Source organism: Phoca vitulina, unplaced genomic scaffold, assembly GCF_004348235.1.
Source record: "Phoca vitulina isolate PV1807 unplaced genomic scaffold, GSC_HSeal_1.0 scaffold40, whole genome shotgun sequence".
Taxonomy (NCBI): domain Eukaryota; kingdom Metazoa; phylum Chordata; class Mammalia; order Carnivora; family Phocidae; genus Phoca; species Phoca vitulina.
The window spans coordinates 23,374,173-23,397,888 of NW_022589743.1; the positions used below are offsets into that span (position 1 = coordinate 23,374,173).

The following is a 23,716-nucleotide window of genomic DNA, read 5'->3' on the forward strand; positions in this document are numbered from 1 at the left end:
CGCCGGCGGCGACCAGTGACGTCACGACCCGTCTGCGCATCCGCCCCTGATTGTGTGGAGCCGATGGCTATGGCTACTCGTCGAGCTTTGCACTTCGTATTCAAAGTGGGAAACCGCTTCCAGACGGCGTGTTTCTTCCGCGATGTCCTGGGGATGAAGGTGCAGACGGGGCCGAGAGGGGCTGGCGTGCGAGGGTGGGTGGCCGGGGCCGCTCAGCCCCACTGGCCCAAGAAGGGGACAACTGGGTGTGTCGTGAATCTCCGCCCGTGCCCCGGTGTCCGACCTTAGCCCTGGACTCCCCATTAGCCCTGTCGCGTTTTCAGCTTCAGGAAGCGTTGCATGTTGCTGGTTGGGTTGGTGACCTTTGAAAGGGGCCTTTATTAGTCGCCGACTGTGTGCCCACACACGTTTCTTTCACTTAAGTTCATTCACAAATACTGAGCCTGAGCCCTTGTGGAGCTTCCAGTCTAGTGGTAAAGACCGTAAACAAAAAGGAATATAATACTCTCCCAATGAACAATAACCCAATCTCTTCCGGTTTGGAGCCTTTCGGTTTAGATAATCAGCCTATTTAGACCTCTGCTTCTCTCAGGCCTGCTTTGAATGGTCCCTTATGTATATTCAATCTCCGAGTGAATGCTCCGGCCCTCCTCTCAACAGTCCAGATCTAAGTGTGAAGTCAGAACCCACTGTCTCCAACACCCGGAAGCGGCCTCTCCAGCCCTGAGCAGTTGCGATTCTGCAGGGATCACCTGGGTAGCAAATGCAGGTGGAAGCTATTGGGGAGCTCCCGATAAGCAAGGGCTTTAGAGGTGCAAGAGTGCAATTTAATGTAGAGAGTGCAGAAGATGTGGCGTGCAAGGGAGTTACCTGAATTCATCAGTCATTTAAAATATATCGTTTGTGCTTCACGGTCCTGTGTTGGTGACAGCTTTGGTGACAAAGATGAAAATGACCTTGGTGTCTGTCCTCAACTAAAGCTTCTGGCCGGCCTAGGATATGGGTGGAGATGAGAATTTGATTTGTACATAGCTAACGGTAATGGAAGTCAAAACTTGATAAGTGATGAAAACCCACAAAACTCTCCCTTACTGTGTTTCGTCGATGATTGAAGCATTGTTTTGAAGATTAAACACTGTTATGTGTGTAGTATTTGATACATCATATGTATTATGTAAGTGGTAGCTACTACTATTATTAAAAAATACTATAGGAAAGATTTAACTTCAGCCTGGATCATCAGGACATAATTCACGGAGATCTTGCACTTGAGTTGATCTATAAAGACAGGCAGGATTTCCACAAACAAAGATTAGAGAGAGGAGTATACTGGAAAAACTGAAAGAGCCAATGCAAAGATAAGGTATGTTTGGGAAACACCACTAGTTTTCTGTGTCTTTAGCTTAGATGACTTAGTTGAAGTTGAGATGGGGTATCAGGACAAATAGGCTGGGACTACTTCTGATAATAGGAATTTGGATGTTAAGGCTCAGTAAGTAGGGAGCTCTCTTACATTTTAGAACAGGGTAATGATGTGATCAGAGCTGTGCATGAGGGACATAATTTTATGGTGGTATTAAGGAAAGAGATCAATAAGGATGATTTTTAATAGTCTGGGAGAGAACTGATGGGAACTTGAGCTGGAGCAGTAGCAATGGGAATCAAAAAGGAGAATAGAAACTTAAGACATTGAGAGGCTACTGTGTGTGGGGTTCTGTGTCAAATAGTTTAATAAATTATCTATTTTCACAACACATTGGGAGACTCAGGCCCTAAGCAACATTCTCAGACAACGTTCTCAATCTCAGACAACTATTGAGTGACAGCCAGGATTCCAAATCGGAATTCTCTAATGCTGAAGGCCATACTTTGGTTTTCTGGGTGGTGGGGGTGATTTTAACTCCACAGCGCTGCTTCCCAATCCAAGTAGATTTCACAGCCTTGGTTGCCTGACCCTTGGTGTCAAACTGTTCTTCCTCACTTCTACTACTTCCAGTCTGGGAAAGATACAAAGCTCATTGTCTTTTGTTTTAGAAGTAAAGCTTACAAATTATAAATGTCTGTGTTTTAACATTTTAGCTTGTGCTAAATATGCTGTGTACAGTACTGGTAACACTTTACAACGTATTGTAATTCCCTTACCAGATTCTGCGGCATGAGGAATTTGAAGAAGGCTGCAAAGCTGCCTGTAATGGGTATGACACCTTGTTTTTTAAAATCTCCTTTAGGCTTTGAATACCCCTGGAGAACAGAAGACAGTTTCTCGAAGTGAGTATAAGGCAGTGGAATAAATTCAGGAATCAATAAATTAGGGTGGCAGCTTCAAAAACACAAATAAGTGTATACTCTAAATGAACCAATGTCTTTTTTTTTTTTTTTTTAGGATTTTATTTATTTATTTGACACAGAGAGAGAGAGTACGAGCAGGGGGAGCGGCAGGGAGAGGGAAAAGCAGGCTCCCGCCAAGCAGAGAGCCCAACTTGGGGCTCAAGCCCAGCACCCTGGGATCATGACCTGAGCCAAAGGCAGACACTTAATCGACTGAGCCACCCAGGTGGCCCTAAATGAAGCAATGTCTTATTGAGCATCTTAGCCTAATAGCCATAGCAAGCTGGAAAATTCCAAGGCCTAAAGAAAATTGCATGCTTGGTGAGAGATGTGCAAAAAAATAAAGGTTGGAGAAGTATCTTTAGAGGAGTGCTTTAAAGAAAAGGTAAACAAATCTTTCCCTCAAATAAGTGCTAGACAGGTGATCTTTGGAGCCCCTGGTGGTGAGGCCCACGAGCACTGTGCATAGCTGCTTTTAGCACCAGCTGAGAGGTCATCTCATCCTTACAGCACTCAGAGGACCAGGGGAGACTGCCCACTGTTCTGTCCCAAGAGTTCCTCAGGGGAGGCCTCAGGCAGATTTTGTCTGTATTCACTGGGTTCATTTACTTTCATTTTCTAGGCCTTATGATGGGAAATGGAGTAAGACGATGGTGGGATTTGGACCTGAGGATGATCATTTTGTCGCAGAACTGACTTACAATTATGGCATTGGACACTACAGGCTTGGCAATGATTTCATGGTAAATGTCATTTTGTTTGAGCAGATTTTGGCTGTGCCTTTTATCGAGGTCCCTGATACAACCTTAGGTATGAGGACGGCCCAGTTGGTGGCTTGTGATAGTTTTATGTTTTCTATTAAGAAGATAATTGCTTGTGCACCTGTCTCAGAGCTGGCTTCGGGATGAAATGTGTTCTTCCAGTGTTTAGAAGTCAAACTTGAGACTTAGAGACAGCTTTGACAGAGACAAAATGACTGAACCTTGAGAGATAGAAGGGCCAGAGTCATTGGTCTGGTCAGGCAGGTCCTGATCACCAAGCAGAGAAATATTTTCTCTCTAATGCCCATTAGGATCGGGCTGTGCTATTATGGCCAGTGCTAGTCATTGAAAAACATGAGAAGCTTTTAAGGAGAAAGCGAAAGAAGCATTGCATATACTGCATTCATTCCTTCATTCATGCAAGAGTTCAAGTCAGTGTGCATCTAATAGTTATGGTATCTGCCTCTAATTGAGCAGCTACTGTGTGCTAGATAGAATGTCACTGGGCCCAAATACACAGCAAGATAGGAGTAACTAGTTTTCTCTCAGGATCTACTGAGCAGATCTACCTCGTGCTAGATGTTATTTTGGTCATTTAATCCTGCTATTACTCTTAACTCATGTTAAAATAATAATGACATTTAAATGGAATTTTTATAAGAATCAAATATCTATAAAAGTATTTTGTAAATGAAAAGGATGGTTCAGATTTAACGTATTAGTGTCTGTTTTTCTCTTTCTCATTCTTCATGTCTCTCACTAATTTATTCATTCATTCATTTATTTATTTATTTTTATTAGAGAGGGAGAGAGAGAATCTTAAGCAGGCTCCACGTCCAGCTCAGAGCCTGATGAGGGGCTCAATCTCACAACTGAGATCATGACCTGAGCTGAAATCAAGAGTCAAATGCTTAACTGACTGAGCCACCCAGGTAGCCCTAATTTATTCATTGGACAGATATTTATTGTGACTTCCTATCTTCCATGTACCGGTTAGGTCCTGGGGATACAGTAGAGTGAAGCATGTTCCCTGGCCTAAGGAGCTTCCTGTCTGGTGGGGGAAACAAGTAAAGAGACGGAAGAATACAGTGTGATTAGTGCTAAGATTGGAATAAGAATAGACGGATGTGGGAACACCTAGGAGGAATTCCCCAAGAGGTGAGAGTTCAGAGAAAGCTTCCCAGAAGTGACACCTGAGCCAGGTGAGTGGGGTGGAGGTGGGACGGTGAGATGAGTGTCCTCAACATGTGCACAGGCCTGGAGGTGAGAGGGAGCATGGCTGTCAGGGAGCTGGGACTGGCACAGTCTGCCTGGAGCTAAGTGTGTGAAGAGGAAGTGGGCAGAGAGGAGGCTGGAGAAATAAGCTGGGGCCACATCATACTAGGGTGTTTACACTTTATTCTAAAAACAGAGTGAAGCCATTTTTAAAGCAGGGGAATAACACAATATATGTGGTGTGCAAGAATCCACCTGGCTGGAGCATGGAGATTGGGTTGGAAGGAAGCAAAACTGGAAGCGAGGAAACTAGCTCAAAGGGTAGTACAGCAAGTGACTGGAAGCTCCTTAACTCATGTGGTAGTAGTGGGAGATGGAGAGAAGTGGGTGGACTTGAGAGATGTTTAGGAGGAAGAGTTAATAGGATTTGGTGATTGAGTGTAAATGAGAATTTCTTTGTGTTTCTCCTTATCTTTTCCTTACTCTCCAAATTTAAATCAGGGAGAGAAAAAAGAGCAAAACCATCTTGGCACCATCAACATTTCACCGGCTCAAGTCAGATGTTGATTGATGGTGCTGCCGGGATCAGAGGTCATGTAGGTGGAGAACCCCAGGGCTGCTCCACTGTGGGTCTTCCTGAGAGACTCTGGTAGTAAAATATCCCTAATGAAAGGAACCTTCTGGGCTCCTCAGTTCATGGAACAAAAAGACAGGTTATATAGACCTCCAGTTTATATAAAGAGTTCCCATACATTAAAAAGAAGAGGATCCAGGGGCTCCTGGGTGGCCCAGTCGGTTAGTGTCCAGCTCCTGATTTAGGCTCAAGTCGTGATCTCGGGGTCGTGAGGTCGAGCCCTACCTTCGGCTCCACACTCAGCCGGGAGTCTGCTTGGGATTCTCTCCCTTTCCTTCTGCCCTTCCTCCCTCTCTGTCTCTCTCTCTCTCTTTCTCTCTGTCTCTCTCTCAAATAAATAAATCTTAAAAAAAAAGAGGATCAACAACTTAATTTTTTTTTTAAGGGGCAAAAACTGTGAACAGACAGTCATAGAAAATAAATCAGAAATGTCTCTCAAACATTGAAAAAGATGTTCCACTGCCAAGCTGCCATTTGTCACCTATCAGATTGACAAAAATCAAGAAGTGTCATAACACACCGTTACAAAGGGTGTTAGACAACTGCCACTCTCATACATGACTTTTATAAGAGTGTAAAGTACTATAGCTTCAGTTTGGCAGTATCAAAATAATGCATTTGGCCTTGGACCTTGCAGTTTCACACCTAGGAATTTAGTTTACATGTATGTTAACGAAATGTGAAAAGAACTATGTATTAAAGTATTTATTGTGGTATTTATTCATACAACAAATATTTATTGAGTGCCCGCTATGTGGCAGGCACGGCTCCAGGAACTTTGGATAACCAGTGAACAAAATGGACAAAAATCTTTGCCTGCCAGGGGAGGGAATCAGGGCCTGACAGACAACATATAATAAATAGAATAAATAAATCATATAATATGTTGTTTTAAAGGTGATCGTTGTTATTGGAAAAGACCAGAGCAGAGGAAGGGGGTTGGGGAGTGTGGGACAGATGACTGGTTTTAATTTTAAGGAGGGTGTTGAGGGTAGGTATCAGGGAGGAGGGGACAATTGTGGAAAGTCTCACAGGAGAGAAGAGAGTTAGCCATGTCGATATCGCAGGGAAGAGCAAACCAGTTAGAACAGCCTGTGCAAAAGCCCTCAGACAGCACCTGGCATTTTCCAGAAAATGCAGGGAGGCCAGTCTGGCTGAAATAGATGGAACAAGGGGAAAGTGGGAGGAGATGGGGTCAGAAACGACATGGGATTAGGGTGTGTTGGGCCTTTCAGGCCATTAGAAGCCATCCCTGAGTGAAACAATGAGCTATCAAGGGTTTTAAGCAGGGGAGAAACTACACAGGGTTGCTGTCTTGAGGGTAGAATATGTTTCAGAAAAATTTACTTTGGCTACAGAGTGGGTGATGAATTGACAAGACTCGGAAAGAGAGGCTGTTATGATAATCCCAGTTAGAACTACAGCTCGTCTTATCAGAAGACATAGTTTACATTTTTAGGTATTTTGATTAAATTTAAGTAATACCTTGATAGTTGGTTTAAATTTTTTTATTTATTTTTAAAGATTTTATTTATTAGAGAGAAAGAGATTGAGAGAATGAGTGGGGCAGGGGCAGAGGGAGAAGCAGACTCCCTGAGGAGCAGGGAGCCCGACGTGGGACTTGATCCCAGGACACTGGGATCATGACCTGAGCCGAAGGCAGACACTTAACTGACTGAGCCACCAAGAAGCCCAAATTTTTTTGTTTAAAAAGCAAAAATAAAAATAAAACATCTTAAGTAGGTAGCTGGCAAGCCAAGGTAAGATCAAGATGTCTCTGATTAGATCTTTAAAATTAAAAGAGATTATCTTTGGTATAAAAATGATCAAACTTCTCAGGGTACCTGGGTGGCTCAGTTGGTTAAGCGTCTGCCTTCGGCTCGGGTCACAATCTCAGGGTCCTGGGATCCAGCCCCACATCTGGGCTCCCTGCTCAGCGGGGAGCCTGCTTCTCCCTCTCCCTCTGCCGCTACCCCTGCTTGTGCCCGCGCTCTTGCTCTCTCTCTCTCTCTGTGAAATAAATAAAATCTTTTAAAAAATAAAATGGTCAAACTTCTCTAGCCTTTGAACTTCTGTCCTACAATTCACATTTGGGATCTTTGTAGGAGAGGTATGTCCAAAACCTACTTTAAAATCACTAGAAGAGGGGCACTTGGGTGTCTCAGTCGGTTTAGCATCTGTCTTCACCTCAGGTCATGATCCTAGGGTCCTGGGATTGAGCCCCAGGTCAGGGAGCCTGTTTCTTCCTCTCCCTCTGCTGCTCCCCCTGCTTGTGCTTCCTTGCTTTCTCTCTCTCTCCCTCTGCTCAATCTCTCTCAAATAAATAAAATCTTTTAAAAAAATCACTAAAAAATTTTGAATGCCAATTAAATCTTGGGTAGCATGATGTAAAGGCAATGGGATTTTGCCTCATTATCTTGCTCTAGAAAAGATCTGTGGTTATACACTTGGTGATATTGTTGTTTGTCATAGGGTATCACACTCGCTTCTAGCCAGGCTGTCAGCAATGCCAGGAAGCTGGAGTGGCCACTCAGTGAAGTTACAGAAGGTGTTTTTGAAACCGAGGCCCCAGGAGGATATAAGTTCTATTTGCAGAATCGCAGTCCACCTCAGTCAGGTAATTATACCGGGACTAACAAAAGCCCTCTGTCTAACAGCATCTTTGATGAAAGAAGAGAGGAACTGGATTTCTTTCTCCTGTAGAGTCTATATTGACATGATATCTTTCCCAAGCCAGTGTTTCTTATTCTTTGAGAAATCATATTTTCTTTTTTTTTCTGTTCTTTTTTTAGAGAGAGAAAGCACGCGGTGAGAGGAAGGACAGAGGGAGAGAGAGAATCTTTTTTTTTTTTTTTTTTTAAGATTTTATTTATTTGACAGAGAGAGAGAGAGAGCACAAGCAGGGGGAGTGGGAGAGGGAGAAGCAGGCTTCCCTTGGAGCAAGGAGCCCAATGTGGGACTCAACCCCAGGACCCTGGGGTCCTTAACCGACTGAGCCACCCAGGTTTCCCTGGAGAGAGAATCTTAAGCAGGCTCCACACGCATTGTGGAGCCTAATGTGGGGCTCGATCTTACAACCCTGAGATCATGACCTAAGCTGAAATAAAAAATCTGACACTTAAACGACTGAGCCACCCAGGCACCCCGAGAAATCATGTTTTCATGTTAGAACTTTAGTGCATAATTCTAGGGGATCTAACTGGTTCTGGTTCTGTTCTGCTGGTAATATATCTATTTAGGATACTTTCAGCTGTAACTGAAAACCAATCTCAAACTAGCATGAACAATAAGAAAATGTTTTAGCTCACAGAGTAGGTAGTCTATAGGTTAGTTGATTCAGCAGCTCAGCAATGACATCAAGAATCCAGCTTTTCTCTCTGTCCCCATCCTCTTGTCCACAGGGGTCTATTTCTAGACCGGTTCCCTTGTGGTTGTTGGGTGGCTGCCAGTAGCATTGGGGCTACCTGCTTCCACATTCTCATCTGGCAGGGGAAGGAGAGACTGACTTCTGTTGATTTTTTTTTTTTTTTTAAAGATTTTATTTATTTATTTGACAGAGAGAGACAGCGAGAGAGGGAACAGAAGCAGGGGGAGTGGGAGAGGGAGAAGCAGGCTTCCCCGCGGTGCAGGAAGCCTGATGTGGGGCTCGATCCCAGGACCCTGGGATCACGACCTGAGCCGAAGGCAGACGCTTAACGACTGAGCCACCCAGGTGCCCCTCTGTTGATTTTTATTAAGAGCAGAGCAAAACTCTTCTGGAAGCTTCCTGCAAACTTCCTGGTCAGACTTGATTTCACACTCCTGAAGGAATCACTGCTAAGGGAAATAGGATTATCCTTAGACTAGTTGATCTTATCTCTCCAGCTGAGGTCAGTTTCACAAACTATAGTGCTGGTGCTAGGTGAGTGAGGGTGGAATAGAAGTGAGGAGCCCAACACACTGACTGCCATGCAGAAAGAAACCTTGCACGACCTGTTTCGTTTACTGCAGAAGCATCCTCATCATATGTGTAATCCCTGCATGTTGCGCTATCTGCTCTGCCGAAAGAAAAACAATAGCAGAAAAAAACACTAGTGAATAGCAAAGGCCGTTCTGCCTGCCATTTCAGTCTGTGAGCACACTGCCTTAAGTGGACCTGAGATGGGAGACATGGATTCTCTTTCTTCCCCTGGTCTGCCTCAGTGCCCAAATGCCCCTTGTACTGAGTCTGATTGTGTGTATAATGCTACTTGCTTTTCATCTGGAGCTCAGCAAAGGAAAGAATGATGTGTTCCAGTGTGGGAGGTTAGACTGGTGCTGTAGGACTTACTGCCAGATGGTATTTCTGTACTTCACTGGTGACTTAAGGGATTTTTATGATTATTTTTATTGATGGGTGATTCTTGCATATAAAGCAAGAATTTAAAACTTTAAAGCTTAACTCCTGCCACTAATTCTGCTATGCATTTTTTTTTCCTAGTTGTAATGATGTTTCAATACATAGAAAATGGAGGGGCGCCTGGGTGGCTGAGTTGGTTAAGTGTCTGACTCAGTGTCAGCTCAGGTCATGATCTCAGGGTCCTGGGATCGAGCCTTACATTGGGCTCCCTGCTCAGCAGGGAGTCTGCTTGTCCTTCTGCCCCTCCTCCTGCTTGTGTAGGCTCTCTCTCTCTCTCTCTCTCGAAAATAAAATCTTTAAAAAGAGTCTCTTTTGGGGCGCCTGGGTGGCTAAGTTGTTAAGCATCTGCCTTTGGCTCCGGTCATGATCTCCTGGGATCGAGCCCTGCATCGGGCTCCCTGCTCAGCGGGAGGCCTGCTTCTCCCTCTCCCACTCCCCCTGCTTGTGTTCCTTCTCTCGCTGTGTCTCTCTCTGTCAAATAAATAAAATATTTAAAAAAATAAAATAAAAATAAAAAATAAAAAGAGTCTCTTTTAAAAAAATACATAAAGGGGCGCCTGGGTGGCTCAGTCATTAAGCATCTGCCTTCGGCTCAGGTCATGATCCCAGGGTCTTGGGATCGAGCCCCGCATTGGGCTCCCTGCTCCGTGGGAAGCCTGCTTATCCCTCTCCTACTCCCCCTGCTTGTGTTCCTGCTCTCACTGTGTCTATCTCTGTCAAATTAATAAAGAAAAAGCTTTATTAAAAAAAAAAAAGATACATAAAAAATGGAGAGCCCTACAATCCTAAGATGTTTTTGTCCTTTGGAATGATAATACCTTTGGGGCATTAATTTCCGATTGGTAATAGAGTCAAATCTATCAGTCTAGCTGGTGTCCAGCCTTCCTTTGAATCACTGGGTCCTGGGTAGTCTCACCCATTTGTTACCATTCCTATCCTGCATCCTTCAGGGACCCAGTTGGCTGGAATTTGTTGATTTCTCAATGAACGGGGAAAACGAACAGTCTGCCAGGCAGAGGCACCTGTGAGAAACACTTTGCCTTCGTCATGGTATTGCAGTTCTAGCAAATGGGGCTGAGGCTGTGAAAACCAAAGAAAAATGTACTGAACTTATCACAGTAGAGCAGCTCTTCAGAAGGTCACCTTACAGTATAAAAATTTCCAATAATGTTAAATGTTTTAGTATAACTTTTATCCTTTTTGCAAAAAAATAGATTTTCTTTTCCTAGACAGCATAGAAGAAGAAAGAAGAAAACAGTACCCATCTAGCCAGATAATCACTGTTAACATTTTAGAGCGTATCTTTCCAATCATTTATCAAAAAAAAAAAAAAAAACACAAAAAAAACTATCTATATATCATATGTTCCATTGTAACAATTCCATTGTATTACATGGTGGGAAGATTGAACAGTTGTCTGTTGTTGGATATTTATGTTGTCCCTAGTGTTTCATTGTTATGAGCAACACTGTTGCTGTATGAAAGCCCTTCGTACATCTACAGTTACTTCTTTAGTTGGTGATAATAGGATTGCTCTTTGAAAAGCAGTTTACATTTTTTTAGGCTTTGGGTACATCTGTCAGATTCTTGCCCAGAAATATACTAATTTGCACTCTGTTAGTATTATATGATCGTGATTTTTTTTCCCCTGCCCTATCAACAGTTAACACAGTGACTTTTAAAATTATTTGCCAATGAAATAACAAAATGTTTTGTTTTAATTCTAATTTCTTTGATTATTTGTGAGGTTGAATGTTTTTTTTGTATGTTCGTTGACCATTCCAGTTCATTCTTTGTGGAATACCACTTTGTGCTTTTTACCTAATTTTTCTAGGATGTTCATCTTTTTCCTACTAATGTTTAAAGGTGATTTAAATATTAAGGACTTTTTGTCATCTATGTTGCAAAAATGTTTCCTACTTTGTCATTTACTCTTTGATTGTAATTTTTTTTCTTTTTCTTTCTTTCTTTCTTTTTTGGTGTTGTTTCTAGGAATTTTCCATTTCATGTAATTAACCTAGTAAATTTTTTCCTTCATGGTTTTTCTATCTCTGGTGTCAGGTTTTTAAAAAAATCTTTTTCCACCCCAAAATTGCAGCAATGATGACCTGTTCTTAGTATTTTCATGGTTTCATTCTTTAAACTTAATCCTTTAACCCATCGGATTGAATGTATTTTGCCATTTAGTTTAAAGGTGTGATTTTTTCCCACCAAATGACAAGCCAGTTATCTTTGTGCCATTTATTGAATAATGTGCCCTTTCATACTGACCTAAAATCCCTTTCTTATCATAAACTAAGTTCTTGGGGCGCCTGGGTGGCTCAGTCAGTTAAGCGTCCGCCTTCGGCTCAGGTCCTGGGAGCCCCACGTCAGGCTCCCTGCTCTGTGGGGAGCCTGCTTCTCCCTCTGACTCTGCCTGCCGCTCCCCCTGCTTGTGCTCTCTCTCTCTCTGTCAAATAAATAAAATCTTAAAAAAAATAAAGTAAGTTCTTATACATACTCAAGCCTGATTTAGTCTTTCTGTTCTATTCCATTGCACTGATCTGTCCATTCCTACTGTTTTATTACTCTCCAGATCCTGTATTAAAAGTAACTCTAGCAGTGTCTGATCTTCAGAAGTCCTTGAACTACTGGTCTAATCTACTGGGAATGAAAATTTATGAAAAAGATGAAGAGAAGCAAAGGGCTTTGCTGGGCTATGCTGATAACCAGGTGAGTGATCTTGGAGAGAAGTAATCTGTTACTTTGAATTTGGCTTATAAATGAGGTTAACATGAAGGTTATTCTCAGAGTTTTTTCACTGTGATTCAATATTTACACAGATAAACAGAAAGAAGAAAATAATAATTGCTGATAACTTCATCACCCAGTATTACCTTTGTTTATATTTGGGGATATATCCTTTCAGAAGTGTAATTGCTGAGTCAGAAGAGATGGAGATAAGAGCTAGTACTATAATGATAATCTATTTTCATCTTTTTTTTTTTTTTTAATAACCTAGCATTTGAACATGATTTAGTCCTTGCACTCTGACCCAGCAGGTCTACTCCTAGGAATTTATTTCACAGATGTACTCACCGTTCGTGTGCGCAAGGAAACATGTACAAGGTTATCTGTTGCAGCATTGTGATAGCAAAAGATAAGAAATAACCCCAATGTCCTGTGCCTTAGAGGAATAGTTCAATAATGTATGGTTTATCCATAGAATGGATTACTGTGCAGCTATCAGAAAGAATGGGGTGAATCGTTATGTGCCAACGGAGTAACATTGGATAAAAACAAGGGACAGAATAATGTGTAGATTATGCTACTGTTTATATTAAAAAAAAAAAAAAAAGATCTGTGCATGCCATGTGTCTAGCAGGACACACAGGAAGCCTCTGGGAGAGAATAGAAGGGAGAAATAGTTTTTACTTTATTCCTTTAGTACTGTTTGATTTTTTTTTTAACCACATAACCTGTTCCAAAAAAATAGACCCACTTTCTTATTTCTTTTCAGTGTAAGCTGGAGCTACAGGGTATCAAGGGTACAGTTGATCATGCAGCAGCTTTTGGAAGAATTGCCTTTTCTTGCCCCCAAAAAGAGGTAATGTTTGTTCTTGGATCTTTTGTGTAAGCTCTGGGACCAGCTAGTTGAACCAGCTAAGAACCTCAGCCCTCCCTTCTTTAGGTTCGTTCCGATTGTGGCTTGGTATCAAGTTCAACAGTTGTCTCAAGAACGGCTGAGATAATAAAATCAAACAAGTGGTGCCTAGGTGATAGTCCTCTAGGGCTCCTGTGGGCCACAGTGTGGGAGTGGTACGTGACCCCTTGCTCACTTTGCCTCTTTGTTTTCCTTAAGTTACCGGACTTAGAAGACTTGATGAAAAGGGAGAACCAGAAGATTCTGACTCCCCTGGTGAGTCTGGATACCCCAGGGAAAGCAACAGTACAAGTGGTCATTCTGGCTGACCCTGTAAGTATTACTCAGGAAAGGGATGGGCTGCACGAGGGGTTTCTTCAAGGTGTCTTTTTGCCAAATTTCTTTTCTCTTTATTGGTGTAGGATGGACATGAAATTTGCTTTGTGGGGGATGAAGCATTTCGAGAACTTTCTAAGATGGATCCAGAGGGAAACAAATTGTTGGATGACGTGAGTCTCATTTCTGACTTTGTATCCCCATAGGCCCACAGCGGATGATGTTAAGTGTGTGGGGAAGGGCTAAAGCAAGAGGGTCCAGTGCTGTGTCCCTTTGCTGATATGGTGACTTTTGAGCCAGGAACATGTGTCTTCATTGCCACCCATATGACTTTTTTTTTCCCCTAGTCAAGATTTTGTTTGTTTGTTTGTTTGTTTGTTTATTTATTTATTTTTTAAGATTTTATTTATAAGTGGGGCACCTGAGTGGCTCAGTCGGTTAAGCATCTGCCTTCGGCTCAGGTCATGATCCCAGGGTCCTGGGATCGAGCCCCGCATGGGGCTCCCTGCTCAGTGGGGAGCCTGCTTCTCCCTCTCGCCCTGCTTGTGCTCTTTCTCTGTGTCAAATAAAATCTTTAAAAAAAAAAAAAAAAAAGATTTTGTTTATAAGTAATCTCTACAGTCAACGTGGGGCTCGAACGCACAACCCTGGGATCAGGAGTTACACACTCTGCCGACCGAGCCAGCCAGGTGGCCCCGCGCCCAGGTGACTCTTAACTGGGGGTAGCATTTGTGCCCTCGCACTTGCTCACACGGCCTGGGGAACCACTCCTGCTCTGTGTATCGTGATTCTGCGCCGCGAGGGCAAAGGCCTGGATACACCCCCTGGCTTCTTTAGCTCTTCTGGTCCTTTCATTTCCAGTCTATAGTGGCATTCCCTCCCTTTCTAATGAATTGTTCTCGTCACCATGCAAACAAGGTTTCGTGTCTCCCATCTTTTAAAAATCTTTTGCCCCATTATCCCTTCTCCATAGTTCTTTTTAAAAAATCTGCCTACACTCTGTTTCTACTTCTTACCTCCCATTCACACTTGAGTCTGTTCTGCACTGGCTCCTGTCGCTCAGGGAAATGCTCCTGTTGATATCATCAGTGACTTCTCTTGCCAAGTCCAGCAACTCCTTTTCTATCCTCATCAAACTCAGTCTGTCATCAGCATCCAAAGCCGCCATTGTACTCCAGCTTCTAGCACATACCTGGTGTGTAGTAGGAACTTAGTGAATGCTCTGTTGATGATTAAAGGAATGAATCAATCTATCCTGGTTCTTCACTTACTATCTGTGTGACTGACTGTAAGTAATTTCCTTAAATTCTCTGAACTTCAGTTTTGTTTTTTGTTTTGTTTTGTTTTAAGTAATCTCTTTGCCCAACATGGGGCTTGAACTCATGACCCCAAGATCAAGAGTCACATACTCTACCAACTGAGCCAGCCAGGAGCCCTTAAGCTTTAGTTTTCTTACCAGAAAAATTGAGAAAATAAGATTATCCACCTCATAGGATGGTTGTATGGTTTATAGAGTGTGGCAAACTGCTGACACAACAACAGACATTCAATTTAATTAAAGCAGGAAACAGAAATTAGAGCATTAATAAATTTTATCATAAAGGAAAATAGACTCTCAGACAACCTCCCAGTTAGCACATTTGTTAGACTTTTTCCTCCTTACTTTTTCATATCACCAACTTCCTCCTCTTTCAGGCTCTCTTCTCCTTTGGTCTTAGGGATCCTGCCATCTTCATATCTCTCTGACAGCTTCTCGTCAGACACAAGAACCTCTTCTGTCTCATTCCAAAACGATTTACCCACAGTCCCACTCTAGCTCTTTTATTCTCATCCCAGATTTTTCCTCTTCTCTGAGTAGAGGTTACCTACTACTCTGGTTACTTCTCCTCTGAGCTGCAACCATAGTCCATTCTCTGACTTCCTAATTTCTAGTTCCTACTCCTCCCTAAGCTCCAAACGAGTATTTTTTGTTGTTACTGAGGTAACGTATACATGAAATATAAATGAACAGGGCGCCTGGGTGGCTCTGTCAGTTAAGCATCTGCCTTCGGCTCAGGTCATGATCCCAGGGTCCTGGGATCGAGCCCCGCATCGGGCTCCCTGCTCTGCGGGAAGCCTGCTTCTCCCTCTCCCACTCCCCCTGCTTGTGTTCCCTCTCTCGCTGTGTCTCTCTCTGTGAAATAAATAAATAAAATCTTTAAAAAATATATATATATATATAAGTGAACAGAAATTTAGCGTTCCATTTGATGAATTTTGACAGTTAAATATTCTCATACAACCACTGTTCAAAATATAGAGCATTTTCGTCATTGTAGAAAGTTCTCCCATGCCCATTTCCAGCTAATTTCCACCCCTGCCTCCCAGAGGCAAGTATTGTACTGATTTGTCACATTATTTTTGTTTGCCCTTGGACTTCATATAAATGAGATCATTCTGTAGGTATTCTTTTGTGCCTGGCTTTTGTCACCTAACATAATATTTTTGAGATTCTTCCATGTAATTGTACATATCGGAGTTTGTTCTTTTTTTTCTTTTTTATTGCTGAGTGGTATTCAATTTTATAAATACAACAGTTTGCTTATCCATTCTTCCAATGGTAGATATTTGAGTTGTTTCCAGATTTTTATCCACAATAAGGAAAACTGCTATGAACATTGTTGTGTAAATCTTACAGACATGTTTCATTTCTCTTAGGTAATAACTAGGAGTAGAATTGCTTTTACTTTATGAAAAACTGCCAAACAGTTGTCCAAAGTGATTGAACCACTTTACTCTCCTGTCGGCCATGTATGTGTCTGAGAGTTCTGGCTGTTCCATATCTTCGTCAGCATTTGTGTTTTGCCGGGTTTTTGTTTTAGCTATCCTAGAACGTGTGAAATGGTTTCTCATTGTGGTTTTAATTTGCATTTCCCTGATAACTACTTATGTTTAGCACCTTTGCGTATGCTTATTGGCTATTTGCATACCTTCCTTTGTGAATTGTATGTTCAAGTCTTTTGTCCATTTCTTTCCATAATAGATTTTATTTTTAATATTTGGTGATTAAATATTCCAAAAATACACAGGTGAGTACAACAAATCTCTATGTGACTGTCACTAATCAACGCCTCCATAATTTTTCATCATTCCTTCCCACCCCACCTTTTTTTTTTTTTTTTTTTTTGGCTGGGGAATTTTTTTTTTTTTAAGTTTTTTAATTTATTCACTTGAGAGAGAGAGCAAGAGCATGAGCAGGGGGGAGAGGCAGAGGGAGAGGGAGAAGCAGACTCCCTGCTGAGCCATGTGGGCGCTCAAACCCAAGACTTTGGGATCATAACCTCAGTTGAAAGCGACGCTTAACCAACTGAGCCACCCAGGGGCCCCTTTTTTGCTACGGAATTCTAAGGCAAATCTTAGACACTGTTATTTCAACCTTAAATACTTAAGTATTTTATACATTTTAGTTTTTTTTTAAAGATTTTACTTATTTGAGAGAGAGAGAGAGTGCACGCTTGCATGCACACACAAGCTCGGGGTGGGGCAGAGGGAGAGGGAGAAGCAGACTCCCCACCAAGCAGGGAGCCTGATGTGGGGCTCCATCCCAGGACTCTGAGAAGATTAAACAGTTTTTGAAATGACTGGATTTATGCTGATGCTGGCAGGAGGGATGGCAGACGAAGGCAGACACTTAACTGACTGAGCCACCCAGGCACTCCAGTATTTTATACATTTTTAAATTATTTAAAAGAAGTAAAAATCAAGGAATTTTCTTATGTACCGTATTGATATTAGCACACTTAAAAAAATCACCAATATATCTTTAATGTCACTTAAAATCCAGTTTTATTAAAATTTCCCTGATTAAAAATGATTTTATATAGTTGGTTTTTTCTGTGTATTTTTTAAGTAGCTTTAATATAATGGGACTGTATCAGTACAGAATAATTTATATGATCCATTGAGATTCATGACAAACTAGTTGGAAAACACACCTCTATGTGTTTTACATTTTAGCCATTCTAGTCTATATTCTCTATGAATGTATTTTCACACTGCGTGAGTTTGCTCAAATGATTTTATTCTCCTGGAATGTCCTTTACTTAAATATTTGTTTATTTTTTAAGGCCAATTTAAATCCATTTAAAAAAAATTGGTTATTTATCTTGTTGATTGGTTGGAGTTCTGGATGTGAGTCATTTTTTAAATATCTACAAATGCAAGTACTTTTCCCAGTCTATGGCTTGCCAGTTTATTTTCTTAACAGAGTCGTTTGGGGACACCTGGGTGGCTCAGTTGGCTAAGTGTCTGCCTTTGGCTCAGGTCATGATCCCAGGGTCCTGGGAAGGAGTCCCCCATCGAGCTCCCTGCTCAGCGGGGAGTCTGCTTCTCCTTCTGCCCCTCCCCCCGACTTGTGCGCTCTCTCTCGAAAAAAATAAATAGATACATAAGTAAAATCTTAAAAAAAAATCTGCAAACAGTTGCTCAATGCTTATCAGCATCCTGTCAAATTAAACATAATACTCTATGCCAAATGAATACTTTTTTAAAGATTTTACTTATCTGAGAGAGAGAGTGCGAGAACGTGAGCTGGAGGGAGAGGGAGAAAGAACTAAAGCAGACTCTGTGCTGAGTGCAGAGCCTGATGTGGGGCTCAGTCCCATAACCGGCAGATCGTGACCTGAGCCGAAACCAAGAGTCGGACGCTAAACCGACTGAGCCACCCAGGTGCCCCCTGAATGAACACTTTTTAATTGTTAATGACTGCGGACAGTGCAATGAGGTACAAAGTGGACTGTATGTTTTGTTTTATAGTCTTAAATATATATTCCAATTCTCTTTCTGTAGGCAATGGTGGCAGATAAAAGTGATGAGTGGTTTGCTAGACAAAATAAATCCAAGGCTTCGGGGTAACAGAAGACATGATGTGGAACAAGCATTTGTGATTCCTGTCTAGCACCTGCAAGGAACTGACGTGTCCATGCATGATAAATGCTCTCACAACTTGGTTGTTTCCTGTACAGGCAAGGAGGCTGGGGTGGTAAAGATCTGTGTGTTTTAATCTTTGAAAGCTCTAAGATATATTTTAGAAATAAAATTCTATTATTATCAGTCCAATTAGAGGAGAACTCTTGCTGTAATCTGCACTGTCACTGGAATGGCACATTCTATGTGTAACTCTATTAGATTAGTCATAAATTATTTTTTAGCTTGGGCAACTATGTGGGACATTACCTTTGGTTGAAGATGGAGGGAATTTTGATAAGCTTATAGCAGGACTACTTCCAGCACCGTGATAGTATGCTGTTCTAACGCCTTCCTCTGGCAGGCCTTGACATTGAAAAATGTTAAGGAAATTTTGTTCCTTGAATCAAAAGATTTGACTAACAGCCCACACATTCCTTGCTTTGAAATTTTGAGCAGAATAAACACATGGAAGGATCTAATGTGCTGTGTTCGTACTATTTTCTTTATATTAAAATCTTCACGAGAATTTCAATTTCTATGGATTAGATTATTTCTTTAGCCTGAAAAAAATTTTTTTACTGATTTCTTGTAGTTTTCTATTTGGTTCCACAGAACAAATTTTAATCATTGGAAACAAAATTTGGCCATATTTATTATAAAAGGTTTTTGAAAGTATACTTCTGAAATCAAGTTGTTACACCAGCCTCTAAGATTCTATTTAAAATGGCAGTGGCCAGGTTCAAATTTTAGGGAAGAAACTGAGGAGATTGAAAAGGATTGACTCAGGGTGCCTGGGTGGCTCAGTCGTTAAGCGTCTGCCCTTGGCTCAGGTCGTGATCCCAGGGTCCTGGGATCAAGCCCCACATCGGGCTCCCTGCTCCGAGGGAAGCCTGCTTCTCCCTCTCCCACTCCCCTTGCTATGTTCCCTCTCTCACTATGTCTCTCTCTGTCAAATAAATAAAATCTTTAAAAAAAAAAAAAAAAAGAAAAGGATTGACTCAGAGGTTACCAGTTCCAGATTAATATATATGAAATTAGGGTAATCTTACCTTCACCAAGAGAAAAAAATCCTTTTCCAGCTCCACAGCACTTTTCATTCAACTTAAATTCTCTGTCTTAGGGAAGCAATCATGAGTTTCAAAGCAAACCAAGTTATAGATGTTCCTTCTCTAGACCATTGGTTCACTTTTTTCCTATATACGGGGAAATTATTGTATGGATTTTGAATAACTTCTCTGTGTTTCTTTCGACTATGATTTGTTAATTTTCAGATTTCCTATTATTAAGTAATTCTTGATGTTTATTTCCAGTAACACTGTTCTTGTGCAAAGAAATTATGCTTTTCCCAGTGTATTAGGCTTAGGCCTTCTAAGTTTGTCATAGTAAAATAAATGGTTTATGTAAGTACTGAATGACCAAACACATACTAGATTTCTTTTTATCTACTTATATATTAACATACCAAAACTTTTCTTTCTGAAATTATAGCTATGCATGACATAAGTTAATGCTGTTTATCTCCCTGGGACATTTTGACTTTATGATATAAGCCCCCTTTTGTCTCACTGCCAACCATTTTTTTGTGCATTCTTTAACATATACTGTATTCACCCTACAACCATTTAGTGTACAGTTTTGGCCTTTTATCAAGGAATCCAAAAGTTTACCTCTGCATGGTGTAGCTAGTGATTTTATTTATTTTTTTTAAGGGGAGGGGCGGGGCAGAGGGGGAGAGAGAATGTTAAGCAGGCTCCACGCTCAGCGACATGGGGCTGGACACGGGGCTCGATCTCACAACCCTGAGATCATGACCTGAGCTGAAATCAGGAGTCGGACACTTAACCAACTGAGCCACTCAGGCACCCCTGGTGCAGCTAATGATTTTAAACCATAGGTACAATCGATTACTTTCCCACCTCTGAGGATGGTATGATCCATTAGAAAACAAGGTTATAAGATGGTTTTGCCCAAGCTGGTGTTTTAAAACAGATGAAGTTGGAAAGTCTTTTGGCTTCTCCAGAGTTGTGTTTTCAGAGCAGTCATTTTGGTTTTTTGCCTTGAGGGGTTGAGGAGTTATAGCATATTAAGTTTAAATTCAGACTTCCCTTGGGTTTAAATCCAGAGAGATTTAGAATGACTATGTTGCAAGAGCTTCCCTAGCTTAGCCCGGGGAGTTAGTATGAAATCCATATTTGCTTGACATCTTGGTAGAATTAGCAAAGCTGTGGACATTCATGGCTCCTTTGTGTGACTTTCTGCCTATCTCGCCTGTCACATGCAGTTGCCATTGTGTTTAGCAGAGTTTTTAGGAGGGCTCCAATTTGTCCACTGAAATTTATGGTGAGGGTTAATGGGAAGTTTCAGTTTGGTCTAAGACTTCTTACCTTTCCCTTGGGAAGTCCATAGGAAATTTACTCTGGCCGTAATGATCAACAAAAAAATGCTCTTGGTTTTTTTGTTTTTTGTCTTTTTAGATTTTATTTATTTTAAAAAGAGAGTGCATGTGAGTGGGGGCAGAGGCAGAGGGAGAGAGAAACTTAAGCGGACTCCATGCTGATCATGGAGCCCAGCGTGGGGCTCGATCTCACGACCCTGAGATCATGACCTGAGCCAAAACCAAGAGTCGGTTGCTTAACCTACTGAGCCCCCAGGCACCCCCAAGAAATACTCTTGCCTCAGATTTCTATAAGGTATCAGAGTCAATGATACAAAAATCAAAACAATATTAAAAAGGTACACTTTGAAAAGTCTACCAATTCCATTCCCCTTGCCTTCTACTTATAATTCTCCCTTTTCCCCACAAAATTCAACATACTGTGTACACTATATATTTTTTTTAATAATGTATCCTATAGTTGCTTTCTGCAGTCCTAACTATGGTGCATTTTTACTTTATCAGATTTTATAATGATTTACAGAAATGACTATACCTACAGTGCCGAAGTTGACACCCTGTATTTTGGAGTAAGATGTTCCATTATTATTTTTACTAGTAATTCACATTTAATGTGAATCAGGGCTCTAAAAGCATCAAAATGTGCTTGTAATATCCTCCAAAGAAGAGAGGACAACACAACTATTGTACAGTGTGGCTGTTTTTTGTTTGTTTGTTTGTTTAAGATTTTATTTATCTGACAGAGAGCACAAGCAGGGGGAGGGGCAGGAAGAGGGAGAGGGAGAAGCAGGCCCTCCTCGGAGCAGGGAGCCTGATGTGGGGCTCGATCCCAGCACCTGGGACCACAACCTGGGCCGAAAGCAGATGCCCAACTGACTGAGCCACCTAGGTGCCCCTACAATGTGGCTCTTGTCCAACTTGTAATAGTTCTTTAGTCATTGTGGCATCCTGGGGATATTCTCAAGTCCTGTACTTAGTCTATAGCAACTTCCTGCAAAGACATGAACAGAAGATCCTGAAGATACCTGGTGAGATTTGGTTTCCTTTGTCTTCTGAAGTCTTTATGGTTGTTGCTTCTATTGTTTAATGGCCCTTCATGAACTGGAGCTGACCCGATGTCATGATTTATGAAAATAGTTTTTGAGGAAGAATATTGGGAAGACCCATGCCATAGCAGAGCTTTTTCTCTGAAATGTCTTTAATAATAGCATTTAGCACTCCATATCCCAGGGTACTTACTGTGCATTGATGCCTCCATGATAATCGGCACTAAGGAGTGGAAGCTGAGCACAGGCACTTTGGGCCTTGCATGGGTCAAAGGGTGTGTTGTGCTTATAAAACAAACTCATTTACATGTACGTACACATTGTCCCACAGACATCCCCAAGCAGAAACCAGGGTTAACTATGAACTAAATCCCAAGAAAACTTTGGTTGCATGGCCTTTAATGAGGCTTTCAGACGCTGGGATTTTTTTTTTTTTTTAAAGATTTTATTTATTTGAGACAGAATGAGAGAGAGAGAGAGAGCACATGAGAGGGGGGAGGGTCAGAGGGAGAAGCAGGCTCCCCGCCGAGCAGGGAGCCCGATGCGGGACTCGATCCAGGGACTCCAGGATCATGACCTGAGCCGAAGGCAGTCGCTTAACCAACTGAGCCACCCAGGTGCCCGACGCTGGGATTTTGAAACCATCTTCTCCAGTGTTTCTCTGCTGTGTTGTCAGGCATCCATTACTTCACTAAAAGTCGACTTCCCTCAAAATATTAACTTCATCAGGCCTGTGTTCTAGTAGGGGCTTTTGGTAGTAGGACTTGACTTTAGCTTTTTGGAAGACAAAGCCCGTTTCCTGTCAGTAATGTTGGGTTAGTAGTGAACGGACAACCCCTGAAGAGATAAGGGGCCTTAGCCTCCTCTTCTTCTTTCCCCTTTCCCGAGAGGCCGAGCCTCTGGAGAATGGTCTATGCACCTCAAATCTTGAGGCATTTCCATAGTATGATTCTTCCCCTGACCCCTCTACTCCTGCCAAGCAACTATATATACTCTGGGAATAGGAAAGCTGGGAACTCTTACTCAAAATCATAAAGCCAGGTGTGATGGAACTTTCCCTTGAGGAGAGCTGCTTTTTATATATTTTGGACACCTCCCCAGGACTCCGACAGTCACTTTGAGTTTAATCACCTTTCCAACAACAGTCACTCTCATGCAGTTTAAGTGATTTATTGATGTCTCTCAGCTACAGTGGTTATGGTTTCAGGATGTTTCAACCATCAGTCTTTTAAGAAGCCCTTTTCCCTACCGGAGGAGCCCTGCTACTTCATTCCGTTTGACACTCTGTCCTCCTTAACCAGTATCGTTTTTCTTCAGTTCTTCCACTTTGGCAACATAGATCCTCATGGCATCCATCTTGGACATCCCTTTGTTCTCGTTCCATGCCTCCCACTTGGCCTTGGCTTTCACATCTGTAGCAGGTGGGGCGGGGATGTTGCAATCGCCCTGGGTGGCCTGTTTGTAGAAGCTGTACACCAACAGTTTCTCCTGATCACTCACAGGCCCCTTCAGCTGCTTGACAGCAGCGCAGGCCATCTCAAACTCCACTTGGCACATTGGGGGAGCTGAGGCCTGGCCCCTGTGTCCTCTCTAGGTGATAGCTGGCGCTGCAAGCTGGAGGATGGAGAGTTAGAAACACTGGAGGCTAGTGATTAGGTCAGGGAAGAAGGGAAAGGGAGCAAAGGAGACACGGTAATGTGTGAGAAGAACATAGGATATTCGTGTGTGTGTGTGTTCTCAGAACTGGGGCCCATTGGATTGGATCTCCCCCACCGATGCTCTGGCTAGCAAAGTGCATTTTCTGGGGAGGGCAACCAGTAACACTTCAGAGGCGCCTATGATGCCAGAGAATTAAGGATACCGTGCTGCAGGGAGAAGGAAGTGCGCTGGGGGCCGTGGCGGGGGTGGATTGCGCGTCTGTGGGGCCGACCCTCTTCAGGGGAAGAAGCCTCTCAGAATGGCACATCTGTGCTGGTGAGTGGGCAGCCTGGGGAAGGCGTTCAGTGCGGGTGACTGTAAGCGGGGGATCCCGGGGGAGGCTGGATGGGAGCGAA

At 42.2% G+C, this 23,716-nt stretch overlaps 2 protein-coding genes across 3 annotated transcripts; one reads left to right on the forward strand and one right to left on the reverse strand.

Annotated features, from left to right (window-relative positions):
• Positions 1–15: 15 nt before the first annotated feature.
• On the forward strand, positions 16–19,045 carry GLOD4 (glyoxalase domain containing 4). 2 transcript variants are annotated; one of them, XM_032429131.1, is made up of 9 exons: positions 16–159; positions 2,146–2,195; positions 2,951–3,071; positions 7,411–7,555; positions 11,892–12,028; positions 12,816–12,902; positions 13,158–13,271; positions 13,361–13,447; positions 18,102–19,039. In XM_032429131.1, exons 1-9 carry the CDS (start codon positions 64–66, stop codon positions 18,165–18,167), a joined length of 903 nt encoding a protein of 300 aa, XP_032285022.1. In that variant the 5' UTR covers positions 16–63; the 3' UTR covers positions 18,168–19,039. The 2 variants fall into 2 exon arrangements, with proteins under 2 accessions (XP_032285022.1, XP_032285023.1); XM_032429132.1 differs by lacking the exon at positions 16–159 and having other exon boundaries at positions 2,156–2,268; positions 18,102–19,045.
• Positions 19,046–22,332: 3,287 nt separating this feature from the next.
• Positions 22,333–23,392, reverse strand: LOC116647628 (diazepam-binding inhibitor-like 5). Its single transcript, XM_032429137.1, has one exon. The coding sequence runs from the start codon at positions 23,217–23,219 to the stop codon at positions 22,956–22,958; it is 264 nt and encodes an 87-aa protein (XP_032285028.1). The 5' UTR covers positions 23,220–23,392; the 3' UTR covers positions 22,333–22,955.
• Positions 23,393–23,716: the final 324 nt, after the last annotated feature.